This window comes from Rhinopithecus roxellana, chromosome 16, assembly GCF_007565055.1.
Source record: "Rhinopithecus roxellana isolate Shanxi Qingling chromosome 16, ASM756505v1, whole genome shotgun sequence".
NCBI lineage: Eukaryota > Metazoa > Chordata > Mammalia > Primates > Cercopithecidae > Rhinopithecus > Rhinopithecus roxellana.
Window position 1 is genome coordinate 22,689,556 of NC_044564.1, and position 22,352 is coordinate 22,711,907.

General features: G+C 49.6%; 1 protein-coding gene across 2 annotated transcripts in view; it reads right to left on the reverse strand.

Annotated features, from left to right (window-relative positions):
- The window catches only part of GLIPR2 (GLI pathogenesis related 2), a 27,465-nt gene continuing 5,113 nt past the window's right edge, over window positions 1-22,352 (reverse strand). Inside the window, exons 2-5 of one of the 2 annotated variants that reach the window (XM_030919060.1) lie at window positions 15,780-15,888; window positions 15,009-15,112; window positions 12,695-12,772; window positions 1-1,542 (exon numbers count right to left, since the gene is read on the reverse strand). In XM_030919060.1, coding sequence (XP_030774920.1) covers window positions 1,382-1,542; window positions 12,695-12,772; window positions 15,009-15,112; window positions 15,780-15,888 — 452 coding nt within the window. In that variant the 3' untranslated portion in view covers window positions 1-1,381. The remainder of the gene's footprint in view (window positions 1,543-12,694; window positions 12,773-15,008; window positions 15,113-15,779; window positions 15,889-22,352) is intronic. The other variant, XM_010369935.2, reaches the window with a different exon arrangement.

The following is a 22,352-nucleotide window of genomic DNA, read 5'->3' on the forward strand; positions in this document are numbered from 1 at the left end:
GGATATTACACAAAGAAAAAGATTTTATTGTCTTCTTAGTCAATATCCCTGGCGAAATTAGAGGCATAGCTTGAGACTGGTCACAGTGCAATACAGACCCTCAGGTGCTGCTTTGAGGACTGGCCTGCCCAGATGCCTGCAGTTAAGCCAGCAGCCCCCTCATTCCCACCCCTGCCATCTTGACAGACGGAGCTGCCATGGTTTCGGGGACACTTGGCAGGCCATCTGGGTTGGTCCCTCCCACATGGACCTTGTAAAGTTGCTATTCAGGGGAACCTGGTATCGTTTCAGGCAAAACACAGAACCATATTAGCATTTCTAAGCCCCCTACCCCCGCCATCTCCCTGGAACATTTGGGCTTGTCGCACATTCCAAGAGGGAGCAGCAGCACAGCTGCAGCCACAGCTGCCAGGAACAGGCCTGGGCTCCCGCCCTGTGTGGGGGAGGGCAGAGGGTGGAGGGCTTCCTCTGGGGGCTCTGAGTAAACTCACCCTCACTCCACCTCTCTGACTTCATCCATCCAAGGCCGCTTGGCCAAGAGCCCAGGCAGGGTGAGGGGCTGTCTCCCAGACCAGGCCTGGGCTGCCTAGCAGAGGTGGGGGAGGGAGAGCTTCAGGCCTGGCCCAACTCTCCAGACACCAGGGGTAGCCCGCTGAGCTCTGAAATGCCAGAAGTTTAAGAAAAGAGGGAAGGGGGCAAGAGGTGGTGGTGGTAGTGGTACTTTGCTATTTAAAGGTAGAAGAATGCAAGGAAGTAAACCTTTTCTTCTCCATTTGTTCTTTGGCGATCCCATTGGAGAATTCCAGGAGGCACGCAGGATGACATCATGTTTTACAACTGAGAAATCTCAGTAATTCTGTAAAATGGAGCCCCTGCCTGCTCCATGTTCCTGATGGAAGCTGCTTTATATTTATGTGCTTAAAGCTGTATTTTATGTCACATTTAAATGAGGGTTTAATAATCTTAATTATCTACCAAAAGTAGATTATGGTGCATGAAGATCACATAAAATGAACTTCACTTCTCAGCATCACAAACATTTGGAATACATAAAGTCCAGGGATGGATATTAGAAGTAAGAAAAGTACAAAAGAAGTTTGCTTAAAAATAACAAAAAATTTAAAAAACGGATTCCCCCCTCCCCCCAATCCAAATAATTGTGGTCTAGGGAACCATCGGGATAAAGGCTTCCTTTGCTCACTCCTGTAATAAGAATGAGCTCATGCAGAACTGTATGCCCAAGTGTGTGCACCAGAAACACACGCATCACACACACAAGCACATACACCCACAGGGACAGGCACACAGCCGGGTTTCGGTTGTTCTAGGCACTTCATATCCACGTTCTTAAGTCTGCCACCTTCCCATCACATTTAACAAGTTACTTCTTTGGTGGCAGGACGTTTTCTTCGAAGAAGCCCTCGTTGACAACATTGCCCGCTGGGAAGTATCTGGCCACCACAAAGGAGGATCCGTCACTGGCGGGCGCCTTCCCCACGCCCATCTTCTTTGTGCTCTTCCATACCATGGCCGTGAAGTGTCCTGCAGGGGAACAGGCAGAGGGAGAGGGACACGGCTGAATTGGCAGAGCCGGAAGAAGGATGCGGCAGGGGATTGTTGAACCCCTGTACCATCTTGCCAGGCTCAGGTTAGCATGGTCTTCACAGACCCCCTGCAGGGAAAGGAGAGACAAAATGCTCTGACTGCCTGACTTCTTTTTTTTTCTTTCCCAAGATGGAGTCTCGCTCTGTCGCCCAGGCCAGAGTGCAGTGGCGTGATCTTGGCTCACTACAATCACCGCCTCCTGGGTTCGAGTGATTCTCCTGCCTCAGCCTCCCAAGTAGCTGGGACTACAGGTGCATGCCACCATGCCCAGCTAACTTTTTTGTATTTTTAGTAGAGATGAGGATTCACCATGGTCTCGAACTCCTGACCTCAGGTGATCCACCTGCCTCAGTCTCCCAGTGCTGGGATTACAGGCATGAGCCACCGTGCCTGGCCAGACTGCCTGACTTCTAAAGCAGGTCCTTTCCATCAGCCACACTAACCTTACCCACCTCACCACCTTCCAACAGTCTCCCAGAGATCACGACAAAGCCCAGTGGCCCCAACAATTAGGATGCCCCTCTACCTAGTGCCTGTGTCTAACTCTGTCCCCAAGCTGCAATCTCGAAGCTCTCCAGTGATCCCCTTTTGTCTTCATCTTACTGGACACCTGATGAACACTTCCTACTCTTCTCCTTTTCAAGGCACCCCTCCCCCTTTTGGTTTCTAGGATGCCACAGTCTGTTGCCATTCCTCCTGTCTCACTGCCTCCTCTTCCTCCTCCTCGCCCTCACTTACAGATATTGAAGGACCTGCACTTCCCAGGGCTTAATCCTGGGCTTTTTTCCTTTCCCTCTAAGCTCTCTTTAGGGAATTTCGTCTATCCCTGGCTCCCAAATTTATTTCTCCAGCTCAAATCTCTGTGTTCCAGACATAACTAATTACTGGAGATTTCCACATGGATGACTCATAGGCATCTCAGATTTAACCTTTCCAAACCTCACTCCCAGTTTTTGTGCCCCTAGATTTATTCCTCTCCCAGTCCTCCCATCTCCATCAGCAGTACCTCTGTGCACACACTGCCAGGGGGGAGGCTGCATTCCTCCCTCTCCTTCCTTTCCCCCACAACAACCTAGCATTCAGTCTTGAAGAATCCAACTCTAAAATGCATCTCAGGTCCACCCACTCCCAAACCCTTGGTCCCAACTGCAAACTTCTCTCACATGGACCATTGCAATAGCCTCCTGACTGGTTCTATGGCGTCCACCTGGGCCCCTCAAATTCATTTTCTTTTTTTTTTTTTTTTGAGATGGAGTCTCACTCTGTCACCCAGGCTGGAGTGCAGTGTCATGATCTCAGCTCACTGCAACCTCTGCCTCCTGGGTTTAAGTGATCCTCCCACCTCAGCCTCCTGAGTAGCTGGGACTACAGGTATGCGCCACCATGCCCAGCTATTTTCTTGTGTGTTTTTAGTAGAGACAAGGTTTTACCATATTGTCCAGGCTGGTGTTGAACTCCTGACCTCAGGTGCTCTGCCCACCTCGGCCTCCCAAACTGCTGGGATTACAGGTGTGAGCCTCATTTTCTACTTAGTATTCAGAGTGACCATTTTGAGATATAAATCATATCTGTTTACTTCCCTGCTTAACAGTCCTTCACTCGCTCCCCAATCCACCTAGAATGAAAGTGAATCCTTTGGTGCGGTGGCCTCCTCTCCATTCCTTGAACACACCAGGGTGTGTCCCACCACAGAGCCCTTGCACACTTTTTTTCTTCTCTTTTCCTTCTTTCTTCTTCTCTTTTTTCTCTCCCTCCCTCCTTCCCTCCCTCCCTCCCTCCTTCCCTTCCTCTTCTCTTTTTCTCTTCTCTTCTTTCTGACAGGATCTCTGTCACCTAGGCTGGATGGAGTTCAGTGGCGCGATCCTAGCTTACTGCAGCTTCTACCTCCAGGGCTCAGGAGACCCTCCCACCTCAGCTTCCTGAATAGCTGGGACCACAGGCACATGCTGCCACTGCCAGATCATTTTTCAAAAATTATTTGTAAAGCCGGGCATCGTGGCTCATGCCTGTAATCCCAGCACTTTGGGAGGCCAAGGTGGGTGGATCATCTGAGGTTGGGAGTTCGAGACCAGCCTGACCAACATGGAGAAACCCATCTCTACTAAAAATACAAAATTAGCCAGGCGCGGTGGCACGTGCCTGTAATCCCAGCAACTCGGGAAGGCTGAGGCAGGAGAATCACTTGAACCTGGGAGGCTGAGGTTATGGTGAACCGAGATGGTGCCACTACACTCCAGCCTGGGCAACAAGAGCAAAACTAGGTCTCAAAAAAAAAAAAAAAAAAATATATATATATATATATATATATATTTGTAGAGACAGGGTTTCCCTATGTTGCCTAGGACAATCTTGAGCTCCTAGGCTCAAGTGATCCTCCTGCCTCGGTTTCCCAAAGTGCTGAGATTACAGGTATGATCCATAACGCCTGGCCAAGACACTCTTCTGATGACCAACAACTTCTTGTCCCTTGGTCTTAGCCTAAATATCACTTGTTCAAAGAAGTCATTTGCAAACACCCCTTTATTTATTTATTTATTTTTGAGACGGAGTCTCACTGTCACCCAGACTGGAGTGCAGTGGCACGGTCTCAGCTCACTGCAACCTCTGCCTCCCGCGTTCAAGCAATTCTCCTGCCTCAGCCTCCTAAGTAGCTGGGATTACAGGTGCATGCCACCATGCCCGGCTAATTTTTGTATTTGTAGTAGAGACAGGTTTTACCATATTGGTCAGGCTGGTCTTGAACTCCTGACCTCAGGTGATTCACCCGCCTTGGCCCAGCCAAGTTTTGGTATTACAGGCGTGAGCCACCATGCCCAGCCTGTAAACACCCTTTTATTTACTGAACTTCTCCCTCCCAAGACATTCTTACCACACTGTTTTTTTCCCCTATGTACCATTCTTCCCATTTGTGTGATGCATTTGCTTGATTATTTGTTTACTGTTTGGCTCCTTCACCAGACTATGAGTCCATATGGGCAGAGGCCAAGTTTGTTTTAGTCACCAAAATACACCCAGTACCTTGGCATAACCTGGCACATGGAAAGTGTAAAATAAACGTTTGAAAGAATGAGTGGAATCGATGAATAAAGGTAATATAGAAGATCCATCTTGGACTCCAGTTCTGCCTTCACTGGAAGTACAGCCTTCTATGTTTTGAGCTTTTTGAGATTTCGACACATTGCAGCCTCGTTCAAATCCTTCTGCTCTGAGCCAAACATCTCAGTTCCTTTTCAAGCTACTTGCTCCAGCTCCAGACACCACCAGGTCTTGCTGAGGCCTATTAGCATCAGTCTCCCATTTCTCAGACTGCCTGTCCTTTCCTCTCTGGTCTTTTCAAGCTATGAATGTAGCTTAGCTTCCAAATCTCCTCCCATTTGGGAGTCAAAGAGTTGATGCTGTAATGCATTCCTTGCTCAATGATCATAATTTTTTTTTTTTTTTTTTTTGAGACAGAGTCTCACTCTGTTGTCTAGGCTGGAGTGCAGTGGCGCGATCTCAGCTCACTGCAACTTCTGCCTCCTGTGTTCAAGTGATTCTCATGCCCCAGCCTCCTGAGTAGCTGGGACTACAGGTGAGTACCACCACGCCCAGCTAATTTTTGTATCTTTAGTAGAGATGGGGTTTTGCCATGTTGACCAGGCTGGTCTCAAACTCCTGATCTCAAGTGATCTGCCTGCCTCAGCCTCCCAAAGTGTTGGGATTATGGGCGTGAGCCACCATGCCTGGCATAAATTCTTATTTCTTGGGGGAATAGAGGCGGGGTGTTCATCTCTTCCATTTTTATGGTTTAGCATTTACAGAGATCAATGAGACATTTATTTTCTGTGTCACAGGATAACAAATATTTGCTAAAGCAACACTGAAGAGATTGCTCTCTCCTAAATATCTGGCTTATGATTGGGCAAGCTATATGAGGGTAGGTGCCACATCTGTTTTACTGATCACCACATACCTAGTATTTAGCACTGGGCCTGGCACATAGTAGATGCTCAATAAATATTTGATGAAGAAAGGAAGAAACAGAGGGAGGGAGGGAGGAGGAAAATCATGATCAGAGTAGCTAAGATTCCCATAGGGTGGTTAAGAAAGAAAAAGGGCAACCACTTCACACCCAGTAGGATGGTTATTATAAAAAACAGAAACAAAAATAATAGAATATAACAAGTTTTGGCAAGGAAGTGGAGAAACTGGAACTGTTGTGCACTGCTGATGGGAATGTAAAATGGCACAGCTACTCTGGAAGACAGTATGGCAGTTCCTCAAAAAATTAAACATAAAATTGCAATATGACTTAGTGATTCCACTTCTAGGTATATACCCAAAAGTACTGAAAGCAGGGATTCAGATATTTATACACCCATGCTCCCAGCAGAGAGGTTAAATGATTGGCCCAAAGTCACACAGCCCGGCCGGGCGCAGTGGCTCACGCCTGTTTTCCCAGCACTTTGGGAGGTTGAGGTGGGTGGATCACTTGAGGTCAGGAGTTCGAGATCACCCTGGCCAACGTGATGAAACCCCATCTCTACTAAAAATAGAAAAATTAGCCAGGTATGGTGGCGCATGCCTGTAATCCTAGCTACTGGGGAGGCTGAGGCAGGAGAATTGCTTGAACCTGGGAGGCGGAGGTTGCAATGAGCCAAGACTGCGCCATTGCACTCCAGCCTGGGTAACAGAGTGAGACTCCATCTCAAAAAAAAAAAAAAAAAAAACCCCACAAAGTCACACAGCCCAAGTGTCCATCAACAAATGAAAGGATAAGCAAAATGTGGGATATATATATATGTATATATGTGTTTATATGTATATATGTGTGTGTGTATATAATAGAATATTATTCAGCTTTAAAAAGGAATTCTGAGGCCGGGCATAGTGGCTCATGCCTGTAATCCTAGCACTTTGGGAAACTAAGGGGGTGGATCACCTGGGGTCAGGAGTTTGAGACCAGTCGGGCCAATGTGGTAAAACCACGTCTCTACTAAAAATACAAAAATTAGCTGGGTGTGGTGGTAGGTGCTTGTAACCCCAGCTACTTGGGAGGCTGAGGCAGGAGAGTCGCTTGAACCTGGGAAGTGGAGGTTGCAGTGGGCCAAGACTATACCACTACACTCCAGCCTGGGTGACAGAGTGAGACTCCATCTCAAAAAAATAAAAAATAAAAAATAAAAAGGAGGCTGAGAGTGGTGGATCGCGCCTGTAATCCCAGCACTTTGAGAAGCCAAGGTGGGCGGATCAAGAGGTCAGGAGTTCGAGACCAGCCTGGCCAACATAGTGAAACCCCATCTCTACAAAAAAAAAAAAAAAAATTAGCTGGGCATTATGGCGGGTGCCTGTAATCCCAGCTACTTGGGAAGCTGAGGCAGGAGAATGTCTTGAACCCGGGAGGCAGAGGTTGCAGTGAGCCAAGATCAGGCCATTACACTCCAGCCTGGGCAACAGTGTGAGACTCCTTCTCAAATAAAATAAAATAAAAAGGAATTCTGACACGTGCTCTAAGATGGGTAAACCTTGAAAACATGATGCTAAGTGAAATAAGCCAGACACAAATGGACAAATACTGTATGATTCCATTTATATGAGGTAGCTAGAATAGTTAAAACCAAAAGCAGAACAATGGTTGGGGTGGGGTGGGTGGGGATGATTTCCAGATGAAACTGTTCCACCTCAGATCATCAGGCATTAGATTCTCATAAGGAGTGTGTAACCTAGATCCCTTGCATGAGGAATTCATAATAGGGTTTGTGCTCCTATGAGAATCTAATGCCACTGCTGATCTGACAGGAGGCGGAGCTCAGGCAGTAATCTCACTCGCCCACCGCTTACCTCCTGCTGTGCGGCCCAGTTCTTAACAGGCCATGGGCCCATACAGGTCCACCACCCAGGAGTTGGGGACCCCTGGTCTAAGGGGTACTGAGTTTTAATCTGTGAAGATGAAAATAATTCTAGAGATGGATGGTGGTGATGATTGCCTAACAGTGTAAATGTATTTAATGCCACGAATTGTACACTTAAAATGGTTAAAATGGTAAATTTTCAGTTATATATGCTTTACCACAATTCCTTTTTTTTTTTTTCTAATACATGGCTTCACTCTGTTGCCCAGGCTGGAGTGCAGTGGTGCAATCATGGTTCACTGCAACCTCAACCTCCTTGGCTCAAGCAATCCTCCTACCTCCTACCTCAGCCGCCTGAGTAACCAGGGCCACAGGCACATGCCACTGCACCCAGCTAGTTTTTTAATTTTTTAATTTTTTAATTTTTTTTTTGGAGATGGAGTCTCGCTCTGTCACCCAGGCTGGAGTGCAATGGCGCAATCTCGGCTCACTGAAACCTTCACCTCCCAGATTCAAGCAATTCTTGTGCCTCAGCCTCCCGAGTAGCTGGGATTACAGATGTGTGCCACCACGGCTGGCTAATTTTTGTATTTTTAGTAGAGATGGGGTTTCGCCATGCTGGCCAGGCTGGTCTTGAACTCCCAACCTCAGGTGATCCGTCCACCTCAGCCTCCCAAAGTGCTGGGATTACAGGCATGAGCCATGGTGCCTGGCCTAGTTTTTAAATTTTTTTGTAGAGACGGGGTCTTGCCATATTGTTCAGGCTGGTCTTGAGCTCCTGGACTGAAGGGATCCTCTTGCCTTGGCCTCCCAAAGTACTGGAGTTACAGGCATAAATCACCACATGTAGCCTATTTTACTAAAAAATTAAAAAAAGAAAGTGGGAGAGAGAGGAAGAGACTGGTGTCCACACTCTTCTAGTTCTTTAGGGAAGAGACAAAGTTGGTGCTTCCCATTGCATCCTGTGTATGGTAAGGACTGAAATAAATGTTTGTGGATTAAATTCTATTTTTTCCCCTATAGTTAAACTTCTTTTAAAACCTTTTTTTTTTTTTTTTTTTTTTTTTGAGACAGAGTCTCACTCTGTTGCCCAGGCTGGAGTGCAGTGGCATGATCTCATCTCATTGCAACCTCCACCTCCTGGGTTCAAGTGATTCTCCTGCCTCAGCCTTCTGAGTAGCTGGGATTACAGGTGCACACCACCACACCCAGCTAATTTTTGTATTTTTGGTAGAGATGGGGTTTTGCCATATTGGCCAGGGTGGTCTTGAACTCCTGATCTCAAGTAATCCACCCGCCTTGGCCTCCCAAAGCACTAGGATTACAGTCATGAGCCACCATGCCTGGCCATTTAAAACATTTAAAAATTTAGCTATAATTTATTTCTTTGTCTGCATTTGCAGAGGACTGAAAGTTACTAAATTGTTTATGAAAATAATCAAATGTAAACACGAATCTATACAGTTGACATGATACAATTGAAGAAGGAAAAGAAAACAAACCCTAAGTACAATTATGCATATTTGCCACTATCTTTAAACTTATATTAACTGCTATTTAATAAGCTCTGCTGTTTACTGCTGTTTAATAAGGAGACCACATGCTGGGGCCATTGACCTTCCCACTCTCTGTCTCCCAGTAAAGGAAGAAGATGCCATTTATCCACTGGTTGCCAAGAAAATAATTAGACACAAAGTGCACATCAGCAGCACAAGTGCCTGTGGCAGCCTTTTCCAAGCTGATGAGGCTAAGCAATCTTTTTTCTCGCGGGGGTGGTTTTTTGTCTGCACAGACGGAATTAAGCTATGGGTATTCAGAGATGAAGTAAATGACACAACTTCCTTAGCAACCATCAAATACACACTGGTTGCTAACTCTAGTCCACTAACGAAGGTTCCTTTTTGTTTTTCCTAAAGGGATGACATCTTCTTTCCTGCTGTGAATCAAACTTCCTAGAATATATCTTTGAAAAACACACTAAATATGTCACAGTATAGCCTCGCAAGGGAATAATGTGCAGAGGTAAGAAAGAATGAAAGAGCACTTTTTGTATGATATGCCACACTCTCTGACAAGCATAAAACAGGTCATATACTCTGACACCAGAGTGCAGAAAAGGGAAGAGAACATTTATACACACATGCTGGCGTAAGCACAGGATAACTGCAGAATGATTCACAGGAAACTGGTATCTCTGGTTGTCTCTTGGGAGTGAAAGTGCTAGGGGTCAGGGCTGGAAAGAAAACTTTTCACCTTCGATAGCTCCCAATGTTCATATCATATAAAAATATTATTCATCAGAAGGCTAAGGTGGGAAAATTGCGTGAACCTGGAAGGTGGAGGTTGCAGTGAGCCGAGATTGCGCCATTGCACTCCAGCCTGGGCAATGGAGTGAGACTCTGTCTCAAAGGAAAAAAAAAAATATATATATATATTTTTATTTATATATATTTTATTTATATATATATTTATTTTATATAAATAAATAAATATATATTTAATTTATATAAAATTCATTCAGAATAAGCATACATAATAAAACATAAATAAACATAAACATAATTTAAACAGAATATATCAAAGTAATGATAAGACATTATTTCTCTTCACTCAGCACACTGCAGTGACTGACTAGCATCCTTCATCACAAGATGCTGGCCTGGGTGGGGCTGGATTATAGGGTATTTCTTTTTTTTTTGGAGACAGTCTCACTCTGTCGCCCAGACTGGAGTGCAGTGGTGGGATCTTGGCTCACCACAACCTCCAGGATTCAAGCAGTTCTCGTGTCTTAGCATCCCGAGTAGCTGAGATTACAAGCATGCATCACCACACCTGGCTAATTTTTATATTTTTAGTAGAGATGGGTTTCACCATGTTGGCCAGGCTGATCTTGAACTCCTGACCTCAAATGATCTGCCTGCCTCGGCCTCCCAAAGTGTAGGGATTACAGGTGTGAACCACTGCACCTGGCCAAAGGTATTTCAAAGGCTCTTTCACCTACAACAAGGACTCAGGTCAGGGAATCCATGAACAGAGATGCAGCAAGGAGGAGTTGCAGACAGGGTCTGGGGGAGGCTGAGGCAGGATGGGCATGAAGATCTTTAAGGGTCTTGCAAGCCCCCAGTATGACCCCACCCAAAATCTCATTCCTGTCTTAGGATCAGGCTCTGTCTGCCCCCAGGCACTGCCTGTTGGTAACTGGAACAGCAAAAGGGCTGGCTGCTCTGAGATTTTCCTCTTTAGGGACGGGAGGTGTAGAGCAATGAGTGAAACGAGTAGTCAGTGATCATGGAAAGTTGGGCTCTGACTCTTGTGAGATTCCTGTCTTGGAGTGAGAGTGGTGGAAAAAGCATCATATCAGGGACAGAAGGCATGAGAAAGGCTGCTTCCCTTTTCTAGGCCTCAGTTTCTTCCTCTCCAAAATGGGTAGAATAAAGCCCCACTTTTTTTTTTTTTTGAGACAGTCTCGTCCTTGTTGCCCAAGCTGTAGTGGGCGATCTCCGCTCACGGCAACCTCTGCCTCCCAGGTTCAAGTGATTCTCCTGCCTCAGCCTCCTGAGTAGCTGGGATTACAGACACCTGCCACCACACCTGGCCTTTTTTTTTTTTTTTTTTGCATTTTCAGTAGAGACAGGGTTTCACCATGTTGGCCAGGCTAGTCTTGAACTCCTGACCTCAGGTGATCCACCCGCCTTGGCCTCCCAAAGTGCAAGGATTACAGGTGTGAGCCACCGCGCCCAGCCTGTGGAGGCACTTTCTAATTACCACGTGGTGTGCACACACATGCACAGTGCTAGTTAATAACTTGCTCGGATACGTGTCTGATTGCTCAAGAATCTTGCTCATGGGAAAAGCAAACCCAGAAGCCATGAAATAAGAAGTCTTCTGGACACCATCTCTATTAAAAGAAGACAAGGTCCTGCCTACACATCCTTAATCAATAGCAGGAGCTTGTTACTGCTCCCTCCCCACACCCTTAGGTATCCTTGCCCTAGAATCACCTGTTCACACTCAAAGCCCTGCCAGCCTGGCCTGGAGTCCTGCAGGGGTTAATGGAGGGGAGGAATGCCTCAGCAGATGCTTCTGCCTCTGCCCCAGAGTCCCAGGAACAACGCAACGCAACATGGTTGCAGAAACCCCCACCCAGAAGGGCAGGCAGCAAACCACAGGAAACGGTGACTGGCGCTGAGAACCTGTCACTTCCGCTTCTGGAGCACCCCTCTAGAGGGTGGAAGGCCGCAAGGCTCTACTTGTGGGTGGGACAGGTGGGGTAGGAGGAACGAGGTGAGCAGAGTCCCTTTTTCTGTTTTCCTGGTGCCTTCTGGTCAGAGAAACTCCCACCCCCTTCTAACACCATCCTGGGCCCCAGGCGGCTCTGAGTCAGTTTTGAGGAAAGACAAGGAGCCTGGTGAGCCCAGCAAAAGGCAGCGGGAGCCCAGGGCACAGGGCCGCTGCCCAGAGGGATCCTGGGGCACAGGGCGGCTGCCCGGAGCTTTTGTCAGGGGAGGCCTATGGGAAGGGAACATGGACGCACAGAAGGTTCCTCCCTACACTTGAATCACCAGCTCTCAGGATATCCCTTAGAAGCCACCTTCTCCCTCTCCCCTGGGAAGAGGGGACAGGAATTGACTCAAGTCCACACAGCAAAGGGTGCCAGAGCTGAGACTAGATCCAGGTTCTCTGCACCCCAAGGTCCTGAACTGCAAACTAGAGCAGAAAGGGGAAGGGAGAAAGCCAGGGAGACCGCAAGGGTGGGGGAAGGGTGTGGGGTGTGGCGGGAGGTGTGCCAGCAGCTTGAGCCTTCTCCTGATGGCCCCAGGGAGCCATGACAATTGAATCAGGAGAGCATCAGGGGCAGAGACAATTTTAGAAGTATTGAGGCTGCTGGAGAGCAGGATGGATTGCAGAAACAAGACTAGACGCAGGGTGACCAGTTCAAGAATGAAGCTGCAAGCAGCTTTGGAAATCCAGTCTCCTGTGACACACTCCAGGAATGGGAAGAGCTCTGAGCTGATGGGGCAGGATTCAGCAGCTGGGGGCTCACAGAGGGAGCAGAGCACGTAGCAGGGGGAAGCTGGAGATGTAATGGGAAAAGGAGAGCTTTGGTCTGTGGTCAAGGTCAATCCAGAGAAACATAGAAGAGGTTAAACAGGAAGGAAAGGGTTGATTTTTTTAGAGGACTGGTTCCTCTCTGAAGTCAGACACCCAACCTGCATTGCTGCCCAGGGCCAGGCCCCTGGTGAGACCCTGCCACTCACCAGTCCCCGAGGTGAAGCCAGGCTGCTGGAAGTTATAGTTCTTGATTTCGCTGTACCATCTATCAGCCACCTCCTTTCCTGTGTGGAAATGACATTGTTCTAAAACTCAGCCACAAAATCCACCCACTCCCTATTGCCTGCATCTCCTCCCATTAGCCCCAAGCCACCTATCCAGCAATTAGACATCTGAGAAAGCCCCAGTCAGCTGATGCATCCTGGATGCTGCTTTGCAGACTCCTAGGGACTCCTGCCCATGAGCATGGCCAGGCTGAAGAGTGGGCCTTCTGGAGGGCTGGGAAGAGCACTGGCCTGGGGTCAGGGAACCTGCACCTATCCCCACACAATCCACACACACTGACTTGCTGTGTAATCCTGGGCAAAGCCTTCCCTCTCTGGGTCTCAGTACAATGAAAAGTTTGAAGGCAATATACTGCAAGGGCCTTCTGCTGATGCTCCGAGTTTCTAGGAGACTATACTGTCATCTCACCCCACGTGCAGCTCTTGAAACATCCATAGTTGGAAAGACAATCAGGCTGGTAAGCCAAGGATCTCTACTGTGGGCAGTAGAGTCCTCACCTGGGGCATCCACCGTTCCCACAGGTGTTGATATGGGCAGGCGTTTCCCTGGGAGCTGATGCTCTCCTGGCCAGAGCCAGGAGTGGGGACCTCAGAGCAGTCAGTCTCAAATGTGTGCAAGAATCTTGTTAATGGGAAGATTCCGATTCAGTAGGTCTAGGATTCTGCATTTCTGCTCCCAGATGCTACTGCTGATCCATGTTCCACACATCAGCCTCACCTGGAGAGCATTTAACAAATACTAATGCCTGGGTCCTTCCTCAGACCAACTGTGTCTGTCTCTGGAGGAGAGACTCAGGCGTTTTTTTTGTTGTTGTTTGTTTGTTTGTTTTTTTCTTTCTGAGACGGAGTTTTGCTCTTGTTGCCCAGGCCGGAGTGCAACGGCACGATCTCAGCTCACGGCAACCTCCACCTCCCAGGTTCAAGCGATTCTTCTGCCTCAGCCTCCTGAATAGCTGGGATTACAGGCATGTGCCACCATGCCCGGCTAATTTTTGTATTTTTAGTACAGATGGGGTTTCTCCATGTTGGTCATGCTGGTCTCGAACCCCTGACCTCAGGTGATCAACCTGCCTCGGCCTCCCAAAGTGCTGGGATTGCAGGCATGAGCTACTGTGCCTGGCCTGGTATTTTTTTAAAAGTTTCACAAAAGATTCCAATGTGCGGCCAGAGTAGGGAACCACTGTCTCAGAGACCACCTACCCAACCCCCTCTCTGTAGAGACGGGAAACTGGGGGCAGAGGAGGGAGTGACCTGCTTAAGGCTTCCAAGGGAGCCCGTGCAAGGCTGGGATGGACTGTGCCTCCTGAATGCCCAACTTCCTGTCCTATGCCCTTCTCCCGGGGCCCATCAAGGGCCACAGCCTGGGCTTGGGAAGGAGCCTGCAGGCTGAGGGCGAGGCCTCGGAGGGAGGGGTGAGTAGGGGGTTCCCCAGGAGCTCACACACGCCTCCCAGTGGGGGTGCCAAGGACCATGCTGCACAGGAGCCCTGGCTTAGGCTGCCCTAGGGAAACCAAGAGGACTCGGGGGAACTCCCAGGAATGTGAGGCCGGGGAGGGAATGAGTCATTCTCCCACTGGTGTTTGGAGAAAGCTTCAGAGATCCAGATAGCTCTCCAATATTCTTCCTAAAAAGCCACATCAGGGCTGTCAGGGTCAGAGGGTCAGAAAGCTCAAGAATGTCCGGGCAGCACGTGGGAGCATTCCAGATTGAGACCTTGCATGGAGACATTGTCTTTTCCATTATTATTATTTTTTCCAAAATGGAAAAAGCTCTATTGCTTTTCTTCTATTACAAAAGTAATACACCAGCACTACTGGTAGTGGATCACCAGTACAGTAGGAAAGTAAAATTTCTCGGGAAGAAAACAACATTTCTCGGTAGCTGGGGATGCTCTGGTGCCCGCAGAATCAGGCTGAGATTCTGTACAAAAGCGGTCTGTCTCCCCAACCCCCACTCCTTGGCCTGCGAGCTTCTCCAAAAGTGGGGGCCTGGTCAGTCTGACTCATCTCTGTGTCCCTGGCACCCGACACAGGCCTGGCACTGAGCCAGCCATCAGAGACCTTGTGGTGAACTGAAGTCAGCCTGGGAGCAGATTCAGAGAGCTCTGGTTCTCCTTTCTTTCCTTTCCTAGGCCTGTGGCTACACCGTGAGGGTGCTGGGGCCAGGAGGCATTTGAGGAGGACTTGTCCTTCTTCCAGCTCCCGCAGAGAGGAGAGGAGCTGAAAATGTAACCCACCTGTCTGATCGTAGGATGCCCATGCAAGGTTCTCCCCACACTGGCCGCGGCTGGACTCTGGGCTGTGCTTGAGGATCCTCGTGCTGGCCAGGGCTTCAGAATACCTGCAGAGTCCACAGTGCCTCCTCAGAGCAGGTGCAGTTCAGAGAACCCCCAAAGTATGTGTCCCAAGCTAGTGTGGCTGAGTTTCCTTCCCTGCCCAGGGCTCGCAGAGGAGCTAGAGCTGCATGACTGCTGCTGAGCCTCCCAGCAGTCCCATTCCACACAGGAGCAAGTCGAGGCTCAGGGGAACAAAGGGACCTGCCCAGGTGAGTGACAGAGTGGTTATTCAAGTGTGGTTGTATCTGACCCCAAAACCCGGTCCCCGAAACCATGCAGGGCCCCCCAACCTTTTTTTTTTTTTTTTTTTTGAGATGTTGTCTCACTCTGTCACCCAGGCTGGAGTGCAGTGGCATGATCTTGGTTCACTTGGTTCACTGCAACCTCCACCTCCCGGGTTCAAGCGATTCTCCTGCCTCAGCCTCCCGAGTAGCTGGGACTACAGGCACCCGCCACCACACCTGGCTAATTTTTGTATTTTTAGTAGAGACAGTTTCACCATGTTGGCCAGGCTGGTCTTGAACTCCTGACCTCAGGTGATCCGCCCACTTCGGCCTCTCAAAGTGCTGAAATTACAGGTGTGAGCCACTGTGCCTGGCCACAGGGCCCCTTTGTGACTGCAGCAGTGGCACATGAAGGGCCCAAGTCACCCGGATGTGCTAGGGGACTCACTGTTGAGCCTCCCGGTTGAGCTTCTTGCAGAGCTTCAGTGGGGGGACGCCGTGCTTCTGCCGATACTCATTGTGGGCCTTCAGGACCTCATTATGAAACTGTTTGGAAGCTGGAATGATTGCAAAATGGAGAATGGCTCAGTGCAGAGAAAACACTCATCAAAAGTGTAATGGCATGCTGAAAGCAACACCCAGCTCAAACCTCAGGCCATGTGGACGGGCTGCTGCTCCCCTCCAACACCTGGCACCCCAGCCAAGTGGCCCTGCTCCACGCCACTGCTCACCCTACCTGGCATTGTGCTCCATATCTCTGCACATCTAAAGCCCATGGATCATGTGGGGCCTTATGGGCCATGTTAGGGATTTGGGTCTTTATCCAAGGCAATGGGGAAGCCACTGAAAGGGAGCAGGGCAGTGAGATCCATGTGTTTCTCAAAGACCCTGCTGGCTGCTAAGTGGAGGATGCACAGAAACACAGAGCACATTTGGGGACCTGGACAGTCAGCAATAGGACTTCAGAAGTAAAATATCTGAAGGAGACCGGGTATCTCAGGCTGGATCTAGGGAGAGCAGAGGGGACTGGAATGGGCCAGAGCTGGGAGTCCAGAAAGAGGCCTCCTGGCTGGGGAGGAAGAAACCTATGCTGGGTGAGTGAAGCCCAGGAGACAGGGACAGACAAAGAGACAAGGGAAGGACAGCCCTGGGGAAGCAGAGTGTGAGGGTGAGTAGGTGCCGACTTGACTGAATTAAGGCATACCTCGAGAATTGGTAAAGCATTATTTTGGGGTGTGTTTGTAGGGGTGTTTCCAGAGGACACTGGTGTGTGAGTCTGAGTGGGGAAGATCCACTCTCAACGTGGGTGGGTGCCATCCAATCAGACAACCTGGGGACCCACACAGAAACCTACTGCAGGGGCAGAGCCAGCACACAGTCCCCACTAGGACAGTGCCTAATGGAGCTGCAGAAGTGCAGCCACCCCCAAGACCCCAGAACTGTGGAGCTACCAGCAAGCAACACGGGCCTGGGAAGGCTGAAAGCACGAGGCTTCGACCTGAGAGAGCTGAAGCCGGACAGCCCTAAGCCTTGGGGATGGGGCTGCCTGAGGCCCTGAGGCCCAACTCCCACCCAGTGTGCCCAGGAGGCAGGAGATGGAATCAGAGGGGATTATTCTCCAGCCTTAAGATTGAATGTTTTCCCTACTGGGTTGTGGACTTATTTGGGACCAGTTACCTTCTTTCCCATTTCTCCCTTTTGGAATGAGAATGTCTATCCTATGCCTGTCCCACCACTGTATTTTGGAGTAGATAAGTTGTTTTGATTTCACAGGCTCACAGCTGGAAGGAATATGTCTCTCGGTGAAGTGTGCCTTAAATCTCACCTGTATCTAATTTAGATGAGACTTTGGACTTTGAGTTGGTGCCAGAAGAAGTTAAGACTTGGGGCTATTGGGACGGAATGAATATATTTTGTATGTGGGGAGGATATGAGTTTTGGGGAGCCATGGGCAGAATGCTTTGGTTTGAACATCCCCTCCAAAACTCATGCTAAAATTTAATTGTCAACCTAACAGTGTTGAGGAGTGAGATCTTTAAGAGGTGATTAGAGGGCATTATCACAGGACTGGGCTCCTGGTAAAAGAATGAGTTTGGCCCGGCCTTCTGCCTGTCTTGAGTGCTTACTTGCCCTTCTGCTTTTCCATGGGATAATGCAGCATGAGGGCTTCACCAGATGCCAATGTCATGCTCTTGGACTTCCCAGCCTCCAGAACTGTGAGCCAAATAAATGGTTTTTTTTTTTTTTTTTTTTTTTTTTTTTTTTGAGATGGAGTCTCGCTGTGTCGCCCAGGCTGGAGTGCAGTGGCCAGATCTCAGCTCACTGCAAGCTCCGCCTCCCGGGTTTACGCCATTCTCCTGCCTCAGCCTCCCGAGTAGCTGGGACTACAGGCGCCAGCCACCTCGCCCGGCTAGATTTTTGTATTTTTTAGTAGAGACGGGGTTTCACCGTGTTAGCCAGGATGGTCTCGATCTCCTGACCTCGTGATCCGCCCGTCTCGGCCTCCCAAAGTGCTGGGATTACAGGCTTGAGCCACCGCGCCCGGCCATAAACGGTTTTTTAATAAATTATCCAGTGTGTGGTATTCTTTTATAGCAGCAGAAAATGGACTAAGACACAGAATAGGAGAAGAGTGTAGCAAAGAAAGTGGAGGTGGTGGGAGGGTGAGTGGTATGATCAGCAGGCCCAGGGCTGCAGTGGGGGAAGAGGTGAAGCCCATGCCCAATTAGGTCATGATCTCAGAAAGGGCAAAGTCAAGGAGGCTGTGGTTAGGGAGAGAATAAGTAGGTGAAGCCAAAAGCAAGCAAGATCAATAGTGAACAGAAGCCATACCAATTTGGATCTGAAATGATCCCCATCCATCCATCCATCCATCCATCCATCCATCCATCCATCCAACATCCTCCATCCATCCATCCAATATCTTCCATTCATCTGTCCATCCACCATTCATCCAACATCCTCCATCCATCCAACATCCTCCATCCATCCACCCATCCACCTAATATCCTCCATACATCTATCCATGCAACATTGTCATCCATCTAACATTACCCATCCATCCAGCATCATTCATCCACACATCTGCCATTCATCCAAGGCCCATTCATCTATCCTCCATTTATCTGTTCATCTGCTCTCTGAGTGCTTCCCCTGTGCCATGTCCCATATCGTGTGCTAAGGGTCCAGAGACAAGTCAGTCACGTGTTGCTCTCAAAGAGCTCACATACAGAAGGCAGGCAGCCTTGTAAACAGACACTAGCCATGTGATAGGTGCCAAGATGCAGGTAAGCATAGATGCAAAAGGAACTTGGAGATTAACCTAACATGGAGTCAGGAAGGAGGCAACTCCCAACACGAGGCCCCAGAAATGTCTGAACAGGGGCCAGCCAGCCAGGCTATGATGAAGACACTGAGCACCTTACTCGGGAATCTGCGAGTTCCCTTCTGTGGAAATGGGGGTGAGTTGGATGGGTTCTGAGTGAGGGCCACAGAAGGCCCTTATGCTGAACTGGTCCCATCAGGCCACAGCCTGTCCCTCAAAGACTGGCTGTGGGTAGTGGCAGGAAGGGTGTGAACCATAAAGGAAGTGCCACGCTCTTCCTCTACCCTGGGTCACCTTCACCGGTGCCTTTCTCCTACTCTGCTGCCTTTCACCCAAGGCTGAGGAGATGATGCAACAGGGAGTCCTCGTCCCTTTTCTCATAGCCAGATCTCCCATGTCTCCTGGGCCCTCAAGTCAAACCCCATGGAATTTCTGAGGGGATGTAAGGGAAAGAAGACCCAGGGCTTGCCTTCAGGGGGGTTGGGGTGTGCAGACCCAGGAGCTACAGACCCAGGAGGGGAAGGTAACTGCAGGTCACACCTGCATGGTGGAGCTGTCCATGGGCCTTCTGAGAAAGAGGAAGTAGACTGTTAGATAAAGGGTACGTGGACCAAGCTCTAGAACTTGGGCTCATTAAGGCTGTCCAGTGAGGTCCAGTCACAGTAATGTGGTGTGGGCAGGGCAGGGATATGGGGGCTCTGAAACTTGGGATTGTGAGGTTTTGGTTGCCAGGCAGAGGTGGGGAGACCTGGAGGTGGAAACTGATCATGGGGACAGGCGTTAAGGCAGAGGGCGGAGCTACAACCTGAAGTATCAGGACTTCCTGGCCAACAGGCCGACCAAGCCCTTGTCAATAGGAAAAACAAAGATTTCAGGTCTACGGTGGAGAGGAGAAAAGGCAGAGGTATTGTTTAACGTGTATAGAGTTTCAGTTTGGCAACATGAAAAAGCTGTGGAGCTCTGTTGCATAGCAATGTAAATATACTTAACTCTACAGAACTGCACACTTAAAAATTTTTAAGATGATACATTTTATATTATGCATTTTTACCTTGACAACCAAAAAGATTTCAGGGTTAGCATGTTAATGTGGTATTTGGGATAAGGAGTGAGAGAGGCTTTTAAAGAATATCTCACAGGGAAATGCCAGGGGCGATGGCAACTCATGGGACCCAGATGGGGGTCTTGTTGACCAGTTTAAGAAGTCAGCTGGGTAGCATGGCCTCCAGGAACCCAAGGGTTCTTGGGCCATGGGCTGCTTCCCCAGCCTGGTCCCTGCTTTGTGCAAGAGACAGTGGTGACTTGAGGTGTGTTGAGGCTGGAAAGGGGGGTTTAATAAGGAATTGGTACAAGGATGGGGAATGTTCAGCCTGGAGAGGATCAGCCTCTGGAGGACACACTGGAGGCCCCTGATGAATTCTGGGACCCTGAGGGAAAGCTGGGGCCAGTGGGTAGAAAGGCAGAATGACAGATTTCAGCTCAGTCTAAGAAAGATCTTTCCTAGTTAAAGCTTCTGACGACCTAAAGGAGCTACCTCACAAGGTAGTGAGCTCTCTACCACTTAAGGAATTCAAGCAGGTGAGCCCCTCTTGGAGGGACTCAGGGCCTGAGTCAGAGGACCTTCAAGTCCCTTCCAATCCTGAGATCCTATAACATCCCGCTGGGGTAGGAGTGAGAGGAGACAAGACGAACAACTGACCCAAGACGTGAAGGAGTTTCCCAAACAAGCTTCTCTCAGGAGACACCGATCAGAACGGGTGAGTGTGCAGGCAAGGGCCCATATGGGTGACACCGCCAAGGTGACAGGGGTCCCCATCCAAGTGGCAGGGTTGTCCAGGCCCATCCTAAAGTCCCTTCTAGCTCCCATGTCCCGGACAGGCCACGGTGGGTCTCGTAGGACACCACGGGAGATGCATGAGGCTGAGTGGCACGTGCAGTGGTGACCACAGATGCGTCAGGGAAAGGAGGGCTCCCTGGAGGAGGTGTTCCTGGCTCAGGAAGCATGAATGGAGGAGGCAAACAGCAGAGAAAGAGCCAGGGTGAAGGGACCACGTGTATCCTGGGGCTCTGAAGAGGAGGGGGAGACAGGGGAGTGGGTGGCTCGCTAAGGGGAAGCCAGTTTAAAGGCAGCCTGAGTGCTGGGGTCAGTTTGCACTAGATCCTATAGTGCTGGAGGCCCTTAAGTTTCCTTGGCAGAGAGGGACATATAAGGCTGCTAAAAACTAGGTCACTGCACTCCCAGAATGTGGGAAGTAAAAAGAAACAAAAGTGAAAGTTCATGTGTCCAAGCAAAGCTCAGTGCCCAAAAGCTGCAGCTAGGCACTGTGTCCGCCAATGCCAGGCCCCTGAGCCAGGGTTCTCTGGAAGGGGCCAGGAGGTCTTTCTGGTAATCGGTGGCGGGGAAGCCCTCTCTCACCACTCCTGCCAACCACACCTTGGGCAGCCCCAGGAGTCCCCTCCCACCGAGGCAACCAGCCCTAGCCCTGGTGGCTCCTCTGAGAGGGCCGCCGCCCCAGGGAGGCAAAGTTATCACAGGCAGCCACACCTAGCAAGAAGCACACCCCACCCCCACCGAGAAAAACCCAAGAATACAGATAAACATAAGGAAAAAAAAGTCAGAGAAAAGCTGTCCATCTCCCAGTTAGGCAGGGAGCGCCCTCCCAGCCACCCTACGATGGGGGATGGGCAGGGATGACGTCCTCATTGTGTAGGAGGGTAAACTGAGGCTGGAAAATCCACACGGCTTCAGAGTGCCAGCCCTGAGGTAGGAGGAAGTTGCAGGCCCACCCATCCCAGGCCTGCTTTCTCCCGCTCTCTGGGCATGTGCTGGGCCTACGCATGATCTTATTTCTCGCCATCTTCTGTGGGAGCTGCCATGGCCTTACCCATGTTTTTTTCTTTCTAATTAGGAAACTGAGGCTTGAGAAGGGAAGTTACCTGCCCAAATTCCCACAACTAGTCCAGATCCTATGCAAAGCCCTGTCCTAAGCCCCCATCCCTCCTCAGGGTCACGGGAGACAAAGGGAATGACGGAAAGAGACAGGGGGTGACTGAGGAGGCCTGGGAGGGGGATCAGACTCGAGGACAGCTGAGGAAAGCAGTAGAAGAAAATAGACAGGGGTGGCAGCTGCCTTCAGATCTCTGAATTGAGCAAAGGAGAGGAAGGAAAAGAAGAGAAGAACGAAGGCTTCTCAAGAGCCTCCTCTGTGCCAAGCCCTTTTCTAGCACACCTGGCTGAGGGACCCCAGGGGAAATTAGGGACTATGGAGTGCAGGTTACCAGGGTGCCAGACTTGGGGCTTAAAAGAAAGGTCAGAGCTGCTAAAAGGAGGCAGGAGCTGCCTGGGCCTGGCTCCCCAGGGCTGAGGGAAGGGGCTGGGCTGTCTCTGCTGGGGTGGAGGGTATAGATGTCCTAGGTGGGACTGCACTGGGTTCTCGAAGGTCCTTCTGGAGGCCAAGCCTCTACTGCTGGAGGCTCTGCAGAGATTCTGAGGACAAAACAAAAAGCCATGCGTGGTGACTCATGCCTGTGGTCCCAGACTGAGATGGGAGGATCCCTTGAGCCCAGGAGATCAAGGCTGCAGTAAGCCATGATCACACAACTGCACTCCAGCTGGGGTGACAGAGCAAGACCTTGTCTCAAAAGAAAAAAAAAAAAGATTCTGAGGAGGTGTACGCCCCTCCTCTACCATTTAAA